Source organism: Acartia tonsa, chromosome 14 (genome assembly GCF_053477335.1).
Source record: "Acartia tonsa isolate MP-2025a chromosome 14, ASM5347733v1, whole genome shotgun sequence".
Lineage (NCBI taxonomy): Eukaryota > Metazoa > Arthropoda > Copepoda > Calanoida > Acartiidae > Acartia > Acartia tonsa.
The window spans coordinates 8,840,265-8,853,103 of NC_137273.1; the positions used below are offsets into that span (position 1 = coordinate 8,840,265).

The 12,839-nt window shown below is 32.2% G+C and overlaps 2 protein-coding genes across 2 annotated transcripts in view; one reads left to right on the forward strand and one right to left on the reverse strand.

Moving 5' to 3' along the window:
- Positions 1 to 12,839, reverse strand: part of LOC145306408 (uncharacterized) — a 458,128-nt gene that overhangs the window by 425,837 nt on the left and 19,452 nt on the right. The window lies entirely within an intron of this gene.
- Positions 1 to 12,839, forward strand: part of LOC145306626 (caveolin-1-like) — a 62,373-nt gene that overhangs the window by 48,240 nt on the left and 1,294 nt on the right. The window contains exons 2-7 of the mRNA XM_080148854.1: positions 5,763 to 5,865; positions 9,468 to 9,599; positions 10,516 to 10,614; positions 10,926 to 11,048; positions 11,460 to 11,579; positions 12,183 to 12,299. Coding sequence (XP_080004980.1) covers positions 5,764 to 5,865; positions 9,468 to 9,599; positions 10,516 to 10,614; positions 10,926 to 11,048; positions 11,460 to 11,579; positions 12,183 to 12,296 — 690 coding nt within the window. The 5' untranslated portion in view covers position 5,763 and the 3' untranslated portion in view covers positions 12,297 to 12,299. The remainder of the gene's footprint in view (positions 1 to 5,762; positions 5,866 to 9,467; positions 9,600 to 10,515; positions 10,615 to 10,925; positions 11,049 to 11,459; positions 11,580 to 12,182; positions 12,300 to 12,839) is intronic.

Sequence of the window (12,839 nt, forward strand, 5' to 3'; positions counted from 1 at the left end):
TCCCTTTTGTAAGTTATAATTATTGGTTGAATTGAATCGTTAATGGACAGGACACTCATTTTAATGTACAAACCAATAAAATTTAATAAAAGTTTTAAGTCACTGAATAAGAAAACGTTATTATAAAACTTTGGGGACCAGTGCAGTGTAATAAACAGCTCAATATTCACTCCCTCCCTGGATTATTACACGGTACACTAGGTTTTATTTTAACAATTCCTTATTTATGGGCTCAACAACTTTAGAGACTTTTTATTTAATTAATTAAGTAAATTGATTTATCATCCATTGTCCTATCCCTCTTAATTCCTGATTATAGGTTGATTTCTCTGTTTCGGCATGGGACAAGGACAACATATCAAAGACAATTTATAAATATAGAATATGTAATATAAAAGTTTTTTTAAAAATAATTAGATACCGCTGAACCGATTTGGTTCACTTTTACAGTGTAGCTTCTCATAGATCCTGAGAAGGTTTATAGCTATTTTGAGAAGGGTACCACCACCCACCTTGAAAAATATTACTCCTTTACAAAAATTTCTAATTTAAAATAAAAAAAAACAGAAATGAAAAATGTGGGGATGAGTATGATCCCCCCCCCTCACCAAAACAAAAAAAATTAACCCCCTTCCCTTCATTTTTTCACTTTTTCATTTTAAACTACTATAGAAAATGGAGATATTAAATTCAATTCCCACCACCTAAAGTGCCACTAAAAGTGTCTTTAGGAGCGTAGCCGCTAGTTTGAAATAAACACTAACAATATAATTAATTATCCATTAAAATTATTAAAATTCTAAATATACATAGTCTATGGTCTTATTTTAAATGTATGTCTGTGGGTTTGTGTTCGTTCATGAAAAATACACGCCCTCCCTTACCATGTAGGCCGCCGTGCTGCGTCAAATTCTTGTCCAGGCTAGCCAAGCTGACGGACGTTTTTTTTCTAATTTCTAAAAGCTATCTTTTTTATAAGAATATTTTTTTTTATATTATATATAGAAGCAGTATGGTTCTTCATTACTGTTTAGCTTCTTATAAGACAAAGAAAGGTTTATAGCTATTTTGGGGGAGAGTACTACCACATTCTAAAGAGATATCTCCCCCCCCCCCAAAAAAAAATAGAAACCCATTAAAATTAAAGAGGTCTCTAGGGGCTAGTTTGTCATTAAATTAAAAACATTCTTATTTTTCACTCTTAAAAAAAGCTAGCTTTTTTATTTGGATGAAAAAAATCTGATCTACATAAAATTATTGCAACACAGCACTGTTCTCATCCCCTGGTAGAATATGAAGAAAATAGTAAGGTTTTTCTGTCTGAAGCTTAAGATCCCAGGAATTGTTGGTCTAATTAGCAAGAATTAGCTAAATTATCTGAGACAAAGGAAGGATATGTCATGAGAAGGAAGACTTTGAGGGAATAAGGTAGATTTTCTTAGAATAAGGAAGAATGTCTTATAATAAGGTAGATTTTCATAGAATTAGGAAGTATTTCTTAGAATAAGGTAGATCTTATTAGAATAAGGAAGAATTTCTTAGAATAAGGTAGGCTACCTGAGAATAAGGAAGAACTAGGAGGTATTGGGTTAATTTTCTTATAATTAGGAAGATTAAGTGAGATTTAGGAAGAGATTTTCTTAGAATAAGGAAGAATGTCTTAGAATAAGGTAGATTTTCTTAGAATAAGGAAGAATGTCTTAGAATAAGGTAGATTTTCTTAGAATAAGGAAGAATGTCTTAGAATAAGATAGATTTTCATAGAATTAGGAAGAATGTCTTAGAATAAGGTAGATTTTCGTAGAATAAGGAAGAATGTCTTATAATATGGTAGATTTTCATAGAATTAGGAAGTATTTCTTAGAATAAGGTAGATCTTATTAGAATAACTAAGAATTTCTTAGAATAAGGAAGAATGTCTTAGAATAAGGTAGATTTTCTTAGAATAAGGAAGAATGTCTTATAATAAGGTAGATTTTCATAGAATTAGGAAAAATTTCTTAGAATAAGGAAGAATGTCTTAGAATAAGGTAGATTGTCATAGAATTATGAAGTATTTCTTAGAATAAGGTAGATCTTATTAGAATAAGGAAGAATTTCTTAGAATAAGGTAGGCTATCTGAGAATAAGGAAGAACTAGGAGGTATTGGGTTAATTTTCTTATAATTAGGAAGATTAAGTGAGATTTAGGAAGAGATTTTCTTAGAATAAGGAAGAATGTCTTAGAATAAGGTAGATTTTCTTAGAATAAGGAAGAATGTCTTAGTATGAGGTAGATTTTCTTAGAATAAGGAAGAATGTCTTAGAATAAGATAGATTTTCATAGAATTAGGAAGAATGTCTTAGAATAAGGTAGATTTTCGTAGAATAAGGAAGAATGTCTTATAATATGGTAGATTTTCATAGAATTAGGAAGTATTTCTTAGAATAAGGTAGATCTTATTAGAATAACTAAGAATTTCTTAGAATAAGGAAGAATGTCTTAGAATAAGGTAGATTTTCTTAGAATAAGGAAGAATGTCTTATAATAAGGTAGATTTTCATAGAATTAGGAAAAATTTCTTAGAATAAGGAAGAATGTCTTAGAATAAGGTAGATTGTCATAGAATTATGAAGTATTTCTTAGAATAAGGTAGATCTTATTAGAATAAGGAAGAATTTCTTAGAATAAGGTAGGCTATCTGAGAATAAGGAAGAACTTAGAGGTATTGGGTTAATTTTCTTAGAATTAGAAAGATTAAGTGAGATTTAGGAAGGTGATTTTTATCCTCTTTTTCAGATATGTGAGAAAAAGGAGAGTGATTTTTGTCCATATTTGAGATATCTGAGAAAAAGGAAGATGATTTCTGTCCTTTTTGGAAGGGAATTTCTGTCCTTTTTAGGAATGACTTCATTTCCTTCATATGATCCTAAATTTTATATAACTTGACAATATAGGATATCATTATACTGTTCTTTACATTCATATAAGCTATTGTCAACTTCCAAAGCTGCGCTTCTTATGGACATAATCTTTATTGTTTACTTACAAAAATTATAAAAATCAGCGACCTTATTAAAATAAGAAATTTTTAAATTGTCCTTCATGCCCTAGGACAAAATTTAAATAAATATAACAAGAACAGTTAATTCCACTGGAAGCAAATCATTGTCAAAATTTTGATTAGTTGTTATCCCAATGATATGTCATTGATGATCACCTTTATTTATTGCTACATAAATATTTAGCGGCTGCGCTGCTTGCATATAGGAGATATTCTTGTTAAATAGCCCAAAACAATACTTAAGCTTCCATAAACGAAAGAACTCAATCTGTTCGGTAGTTATTAAAATCTTAATTTATAAAAGGATAAACCCCTTAGACTAAACGCAAGAAGCTAAACATAAGTGATCATGGAAAGAAAACGAAGTAGCGGGTTTCGTCGTATTTTCAGTTGTTTTTGTCCTATTTCTACCCCCTGCTGGGGGCTCTAACCCTACCAGGCAATCATTAACATTTACCTAACCTAACCTATGGGGGACTGCCATTTACACATCCAACAAATTTACAGTGGATGTAAATTCGCCAGTGCTAATCAAAAGCTAATGTGAAAATACGACGAAACCCGCTGCTTCGTTTTCTTTCCATGATCCGAAATAAGCAATAATTAAAATAGCTTTCCGCAGATAGAAAAATGAAAAATTAAATGGCATTACGATTATAGTCGATTTTCAACATCAAAACTACGGACAGACGTATCAACCGATCTTAAATTTGTAGAATAGTTTTGCAAGTAAAAAATAAGAAATTACCCACCCTCAGAATAAAAAGTGTAGTTTATGGATTTGAATATTTAACAAGGATGATAAAAGTTATAATATGCGAAGCAGGAAAAAAACAACATTTTATTAAAATTTGAAGAAAAAATACAATAGATGGAAGTAAGTTGTATAATAAGTTCTGATTCGTATTTTAAAACTATCACAGATAGCAACTGAGAAAGTTACAAAAAAATTTCTTCCTAGCTTTAAAGAGTATGAACTGAAAGACACAGTTAATTGATTAGTAGATAATTATTTATCTGGAAAATCTTCACGAACAAAATCAGCCATTTATCTCTAATAGCAACTAAGTAAATCACACAGACGTCCGGACAGACGTTGTATGTTAAACAGAAGCTTCGCTATAAAAAAAAAATAACAAAATTTGATTATTTTAAATTATTTTTTGTGGGAAAAATAAAAAGTTTCCTCCTCCTGGCAAAACCAGAGTTTTTGTCTTTATTAAACCATTGATAAAAATATTCATAGATTTACAATTCAGCTGCTACTAACTTTCTGAAATCAGGGATCTAAAGGGATAAGACAATGGCCAATAAATTGATGTAAATGCCCAATGATGATACACAAAATTACCCCTTAAGTAGATTACAATTAGTGGTTGAAACGTTTGAACACTCAACTTAATGAGACAACTATTCAAAATTCACTAGTCCCTAAAGTTGTAAGGCAAACTAATAAAAAAAAACGTTATAATAGAACTTAGTTTATCCTATGATGATACACAAAATTATCCTTTATGTAGATTACAATTAGTGGTTGAAAAGTATGGACATTAACTTAATAATTCAATCAATCAAAACTCATTAAAAGTACCCAAAGTTGTTATGCCAATATAAGAAAACGTTAATATAAACTTTGGGGACTAGTTTAAAAAATAGCCCATCGTCATCTCTCTCTTCCTCTCTCTGTGAAAATAGACTTGTAACTCTAGATGATAAATCTGACACACGAATCCGTCAAACTTTGAAAAAGACTCCTTTCAGACGAGATCTCTTGTTTATTTTTAGTTATTAACTATGCTTTCAAATATTTATAGCTTTATTCTAAGAAATTCGAATATTTATAGCTGACTCATGACGTGAATGAAAAATGAAAAATAACTGCCCTTTCGTACCATATATGTACACTTTCTAGCCAATAGTATGGCCGAATTGTTCGTCCGCTGTTTCTCATTTGGCTGATTTTCAGGATATTATCGAGATCTTTTTATATTTATTTATGTATTTATTGGAAGGAAGTAATCCCTTTTTGTTGGGACTAGAAGCGAAACCGCTATAAATAATCATATTTTGAACAAAACGTACAAGTTTTAAATCTAATATATATTTTTCTATGATTAAGGCTTTTTTCATGTGGTTATATCCCGTCGAGTGATGATAGATAGATAGATAATTTGATAGATTTCCCGTTGGCTTCAGATTATTATGAAATAAAAGTGTTTTGTTTATGAATATGGAAACTTAAGAAAGACCATTAGAATCTTCAAAACTCATAGTAAAGTATAGCAAGATACTTTAAGACTACAAATAATTATGTTGATGTAATTACAACAGAACAAATTAATAACTACTTCAATTTAATTGAATATAGTCGATAAAGGTAGTGTCAAAATTATATTTTAAAATAAAAGGTCTAAAATATGCCAGTCAGTTCCACTTTTATCTAAATGACATAACCAATTGAAAAGGCATGTCGACAGGATATCAATGCGTGCTAAACCTCAGAACCTATATGGATCTCCTTTTCATTGAAGCTTCTCATAATCCAGAGAAAGCGTTCTAGAATAAAACACACCCTCCCCAAATATTTTGTATTACTAAAATTTTAAGTGGAAGGTTAACTTACCCTTCCCCTAAAACTACTTCACTCAAGCGCCCCTAGAAGCCTCTAGTGGCATTGCCAATGAAATGTCGATATAATAACAAATTTCTCTTTTCCAGAATGTCTGACTCTAAGAGCGGCTCCAAGGACAACCTGAACGAGAGCAACATGCCCCTGCTCAGCGAGGAGGCAAACGAGAAGGCTGGCGACACCCCTGAGAAGGTTAGATAGATAGATAGACAGTTAGACAGATAGATAGATAAGATAGGCAGAAAGATAGATAGATAAGATAAGCAGATAACAGACACACACACAGTTATAGTTTGACCGCTGAGCAGTGAACACCTGGATTAAAGGTTAAATTACAACATATGTGCTAAAGGTTAAACTTATATACAGCGAAATATTTTCAAGTGACGGCAAAAATGCCAGCTTCAAAAATAAATATTAGTGAAGATCAATTAACCAGACTGTCAAATATTCTTCTAAAATTTGGTCTGAAAAAAGAAATAAGTAATGGCAACCAAGCTTTTGAAGGAATTATTTGTGCCTTTGAAATCATCTTTGAACAGCGTGAGAAGGGCTTTCACCCAGACGAACAAGAAGACACAAAGCAACAAATAAGAGGCCTGAAAGATGATAATGATATTCGCTGGCAAAGAAACCTGAAAGGTAACTTTATATTGCACAGTCCAGACATCCCAACTAAAAAACTACAGACAATTATCAAATCGGACGAGACTCTGAAAAAAAGAAAATAAAACCATCCAAGAGCATTCCAAGGAACTTATCCTAGAGCATTATGGCATTAAAATTCCAGACAGCGACTTAGCAGCCTGCCACAGACTGAAAGGGCCGGGTTCTATTCTGGTTAAATTCAACAACCGCTGCAATAATAGTGCCTACAGCAAGCTGGTCAAGGCTGTTAAGAAAGGTGGGCTAAAAGGAGAAGAAAAGCAAAATGCAAAATCAAAAGAAGAAAAGGCAAATATCAAACTTCCCAACTTTTTCATCTGCTTTCACCTGACAAAGCGAAGGAGTATGCTTATACAACATCTGAAGAAGCTCAAGAGAAATGGAGACATCAACGCATTCAGCTCAGACCAGAACGGGACCATCTGCATGCAGGTCAAGCGGGACGGCGGCTGGGAACCCATCACTAAGCAGTTCGGAGATGATGACAGTAAAGTTACCATGACTGAAAGTGAGGTAGACTTATTAATTCAAAAAATCAAAAAGGACAATAATAATAAAAATTAGGACTTTATGTGAATTATCAGAATTTTTAAAAAATTTCTATCTATATTACTTCATAGTTACAAAAGATAAAAATTCCATTATTAAAATTTATAACTTTCCTATTCTCAAATTTTATCAGCATTGTTAAAACATCTTAACTTAAAAATTAACACATCCCTGTCATGTGAATTATTTTGCCTGTATATATATCCTTGCACATTACCAACTGGAGCATGACTCTCGTATTTTTTTCTATTCTCGTGGCATGAAACTTAGCTTATTGGTCTCATATAGAAAATTATTGATAATTTTGTAGATGATAATCTTTTTAAATGTTCTTACTTAAGCTTGGAAGAATTTAATGATCTGTATAAGGAAAGGACAGAAATTTGCTCATTGTTATCATATAATATAAAAAGTCTTAAGAAAAATTGTCTTTTAAAAAATTTAGCAAATGAAAAATTTTGTTTCTCTGTTATTTCACTTCAAGAATTATGGGCCATAAACAATAGTTAAAATTCGATGAACTGAAATTAGTTTCCGAATGTGAACACATTTTCCTAGGTGTTTCCCAATCCTATCTCAATATTTGCTACTAGCTAAAAAACCTTCAAACTTTAAAAAAATCAAAATTTGAATGTATTAACGATTTATACATTCAAAGTTTTAATTTTTCAAATTTTGATTTTTTTTTGGAAGTTTGAAGGTTTTTTTGCTAGTAGCAAATATTGAGATAGGATTGGTAAACACCTAGGAAAATGTGTTCACATTCGGAAACTAATTTCAGTTCACGTAAAATTCACAATTATCAAACTATAGTATACAAAGGGCTGACAGAAGTTTGGGTTCTCGGAATTTTTAAAACTTGTTTTGTTCCCCCCCCCCCCTTATTTTTTTACATTAACTAGTGTTTATACAAATGCGCCAATAATCCCCTCCCCAAAACTTTTTTAAATATTTTTTATTAAAACTCAAACATAAAAGTAGAAGGGCGGTTGACTTATCCCCTTCCCACCTTAAGAATACCTAAGAGGCTTCTAAGGGGCGTTGCCCTTAGTCTATCTTAAAATAAAAGCTATATCTTGCATTATTTTTTTCAATTAGGTGTTTGAACACGAATTGCATATAGTAAAAATATTTTTCTTAATTGATTGTTATCCTAATAAGATAAAAGTTATACTTAAATTTTTTTTAATAGTAATTATTATATTTTGCATTTAAAAAAAAACATGAAAATTTATCAGAAATTTGTGTATATTTTGTACTCATTTGCGTCATTTCTATTTCCGGAATTTTCTTACCTGTCATAATACAAAGGGAGGGGGGAGGGGAAAAAAGGGGGCGGTGGTGTCGGATTCTTAATAAGAGGGAGGGACTCAATTTTCAGGAATTACGGGATTTAAATGTCTTTAATAAAAAGCCATTTGATCCAGAGTTATGCACATTGAAAATAGGAGGGGGAAAAATTGAAAGAATTGGCAGAGATTGTAATACTAAATTTTTCAAGTTTGTTGGTGTTCTTGTAGATGATGAACTAAAGTGGGACAAACATATAAACTATGTAGAAAATAAAATAGCAAGCTCAGTCTATGCCCTATCCCAAGCAAAAAAGCTCTTTCCAACCACTACTTTAAAAAAATTTACAACAGCCTTGCTAAGCCCCACATAGAGTATTTCTTGATTGTTTGGGGTGCGGCAAAGGATGAGCATATCACAAAAATTCATAACCTACAGAAGAAAGCTGTAAGAAATGTCTTAAATGCTAAGTACAATGTGCATGCCGAGCCCTTGATGAGAAAACTAGATATTCTTAACATTTTTGACCTAAGGGATGCAAATGTAGTTGACTTTGTCTCTAAATATTTAAAAAACAAACTTCCCAAATGTATGCTTAATTTTCTGACACCATTTTAAAATACTAGATCAAAATGTCTTAGAGTAGAGAAGCAAATTATAAAATCTATGAAACTTTCCCTTCAGTAAAAATCCCGAAAATTTGAAATAGTTGGGCAGGTGAGCTAAGATCATTAAATTCATCCAAAGCTGTTAAAAAATATGTAAAAAATAAGTGTATATCAAAGTACAAAACATTTCAATGCAGGGCCGAGAGAAAGTGTTATCCCTGTGGAAAAACCTAAATATAATTTAAATATTGCAACCAGTAAGCTACTTTAATGCCATACCCTGTAAATAGCTAGTATTATTTTATATCATTTGTAAAACTTGTAAATATATATATAAAAAATTAAATGAAAATTGGACCGAAGGACAGTCAAGATTGACTTTAAAGGCCCTGTAGTACAGTTACCCTAATTATGTCATTGTAAATAAATATATCTATAAAAATTGATGTAATTTAAAATGTATTAAATTATTTGTAAAATCAATCTGTAATTTACTGCTAATAAATCATATCATATCATATCAAACAAACACAGATATACACGAATATAAAAATAGTGCAAACAAGAAGATCAAAAACATCCCTGTATAGGTTAAGACCTAGCAGGACAACCCCCCCCCCCCCTCCCCCTTCAATCATGTTTAATCTACCAGTGACAATTTTTGTACATTTTATGTTTTAGGAGGTTCAAGAAATGGAGTTAGAAGAAAAGAAGGATGATTCTACTGAGAAGGAGAAGGAAGGAGAGACGGAGAAAAAGGATAAAAAGGAAAAGAAAGAAAAGAAAAAGAAAGAGAAAAAAGAGAAGGTTAAGGTAGGGAAAAGATAAATAGATAGATAATAAGAATATAACCAAGTATTTGTTTGCCATGATTTAGTAAATCATCAATATATCATTCATGTGCCTATTCTTGGAATATTAGAGTAAAACACTAGAGGCTGAAGAATTTAAATACCTGTATTTCCCTATCCCAATAACCTTGTTATACGGGCAGTTAAAGTTTTAGTCTTCGGATATGTAAATTTTTCTAAGCCTAAGTACACCCTCTCTGAAAAGTAAAATATTTCTGATTAATTTATTTTAATCTGTGTACCAAAACAATGAAATTTAAAACGCCAGATTAACCGCCAAGTTAAATCCTTTTATTCTTTGTATCTCTGAGCGGGTCATGTTACTCTTGTAGACCAGGGGGAGGGAAGTCACCCCAAAGCTCCTGTTGAATCCCCCAGTTCACACATATGGTGCTCCTCGCACCCACATCACGCATACATGGTCATCCCCTTTTGTGGGACATGTCCACCCACCAAAAGTATAGGGATATGACACAGGACAATAAAAAATCTATTGTACATTAAAACTATTGGTGGAAAAATTTGGCCATTATAACATTATACAAAGGGGGAGGTAGGTTGTGCTAAAATTCCTTAAAAGTGTGAGTTTTAAGAATTTAGAATAGAAGTTGACCTCTAAATTTTGTATGGCAGTTGCTCTAATATAGCACAATATAGTACATATCCACGTTATACCCCATTAAAGCAACTGCCATGCCAAATTTTAGAGTTCTACTTCTATTTTAGATTCTTAAAACTCACACCTTTACGGATTTTTAGCACAACCTGCATCCCCCTTAGTTTCAAACTAATGGCAAAATTAGTTTATATTCTTCATCCCCTTTCCCTCTCTTATTCTTCTATTATTTGACTCAATCTAACATAACAATATTGTTTAGAAGGAACCTAAGGAGAAGGGCCCCAGCTGCCTGGAGGTCCATTCAGCTGGCCTCAACCTGGAGAACAGAGACCTGGAGGCACTCAATGAAGAAGTCAACGTAAGTATATCAAATTTTAATGGCAAAGCTTTTCTTTGGGAAGGTCGTCTGAAATGAAAGGGGTATCTATTAATAAGCATGTCAGAATCGACCTATCAACTTCAAACCTTGCTCGCCTATTCTAATTCCAGATTTGGTTTTCCAACAATTTAAACTTTTTAAGGCCCTAAAAACCTTTAAAACATTAGTCTCCAAAAAGAATGTAATTTAACAAAAAACATTTTGGCAAAAAGTATCAGAAATTATAAAAATTAGTTTACTTTTCTTATTTGAAAAGGCCTTTGTTTTCATGAAGACTAATCTTGTTCTAGATTGAGTTCTCATCAGTGTTTGCTGAGCCGACAGCTGCCCACGGATTTGATGGAGTATTCAAGCTCAACTACGTCATGTTCAACCAAACCAAACTCTGGGTCTACAAGATTCTATCTGCTCTGGTAAGTCCTATAACAATATATTTTTATATTTTTTGATAAAACAAGAGAGAGGAGAGGGCTTATAAAGCTTAATACCCCCCTAACCTGATAACAAATTTTAGAAGCCCTCCACCACCTAAGAATAGAAGTAAAGATTTTTTTTTGGTTAATAGCATTCGATAGTAAATTCCAATACACAAAATTACCCCTTCTGTAAATCACAATTAGTGGTTGGAACGTTTGGACACTTCATGAAACAAACAATCAAGGTTCAATATAGTCCCCAAAGTTGTTGAGCCAACGAGTGAAAAAACGTTATTATAAAACTTTGGGGACCAGTGTAATAAACAACCCTTTCTGATACCTATGAGTAAGGTTTATTTTCTAACCCATTATGGCTAGAACCTTTCCTTTAAAACTATTATTGTTTAGATCTCCCTGCCGCTGGCGCTGCTGTGGGCCGTTGTGTTCTCCCTGCTGACAGTTGTGTACGTGTGGCTGGTGAAGCCTGTCCTCGCCCTCTTCACTGTTGTCATGGCCATCACAAAGAAGGTAACTTTTACCCGCTTTTTTCATATTTTTAATTTTATTTAGGTAAGGATAGCTCTTAACATTTATTTGAGCATGTTAGAATTGTCCTATCGATTTTAAACTTTGCATGCTGATTCCAGTAACAGTTGTGTACGGTTTAGAACGCGTTTCCAGAAAGTTCGTTAGTCAATTTATCTATTTTAAAACTTTTGACACCAATTTTTGTAACAAATAATTATATTATTTATCTGATTTTTGGAATAATGATTTCTGAGACAACAATTTATGATGTAAGCTCAATGTATAGTCAATCCTTAAAATTTAAATATTTTCTTAAACAGTATCTTGTATTTACGCAATTTTTCAACAAATATTTTTACAAATTGTTTAGACAAGTGTTAATATTACTTTGTCCTACCTTCTGATTTTATGGTAACTTTATAAAGTTTATCTAAAATCAGCATGTGACGTCATAAAAAGAGGAGAAGTGGGAAAGAAAACCTATAAAAAAGAGATGGATAATCCCTCATTTCTATGAAATCACATGGTTGATTTTTGAGACATTTTGTAAAGGTACATTTTCATGTATCAATCCTACATTTTAAATCATCAATTTTTGTGCAGGTTTTAACTACAACAGTGGATTCCACCATAGCCCCAGTTGCCAGATCCGTAGGACTCGTGTTCCATCCTTTCTACAGACAACCAGCTCCTCAGCAATTAGTTCAGACACCTTGACAGGTATTGAATAGATGAAAAGATAAAAATACAAATAGACAGGAATATAGAAAGACAGAGAGACAGAAATACGAACTTACAGACATACAGACACACATACATACAGAATACAGATATACAGACAGACTTATAGACAGTCAGACAAACACTTGATGGACAGACTTAGAGAAATACATACAGACAGACAGACACACATATAGACATACACAGACACATATACAGATATACAGAAAGACATACTTACAGACAGACAGACACACATATAGACATACACAGACACATATACAGATATACAGAAAGACATACTTACAGACAGACAGACAGACATATAGACATACACAGACACATATACAGATATACAGAAAGACATACTTACAGACAGACAGACACACATATAGACATACACAGACACATATACAGATATACAGATATTAGGGTGGGTCGATTTTGGACATTTTTTTTCTGAGGCCAAAGCGGGGATCTGCACTCAATTTATATAGATATAATACACCTCTGGATGATTTAAAATTTATCCTAAGTCTT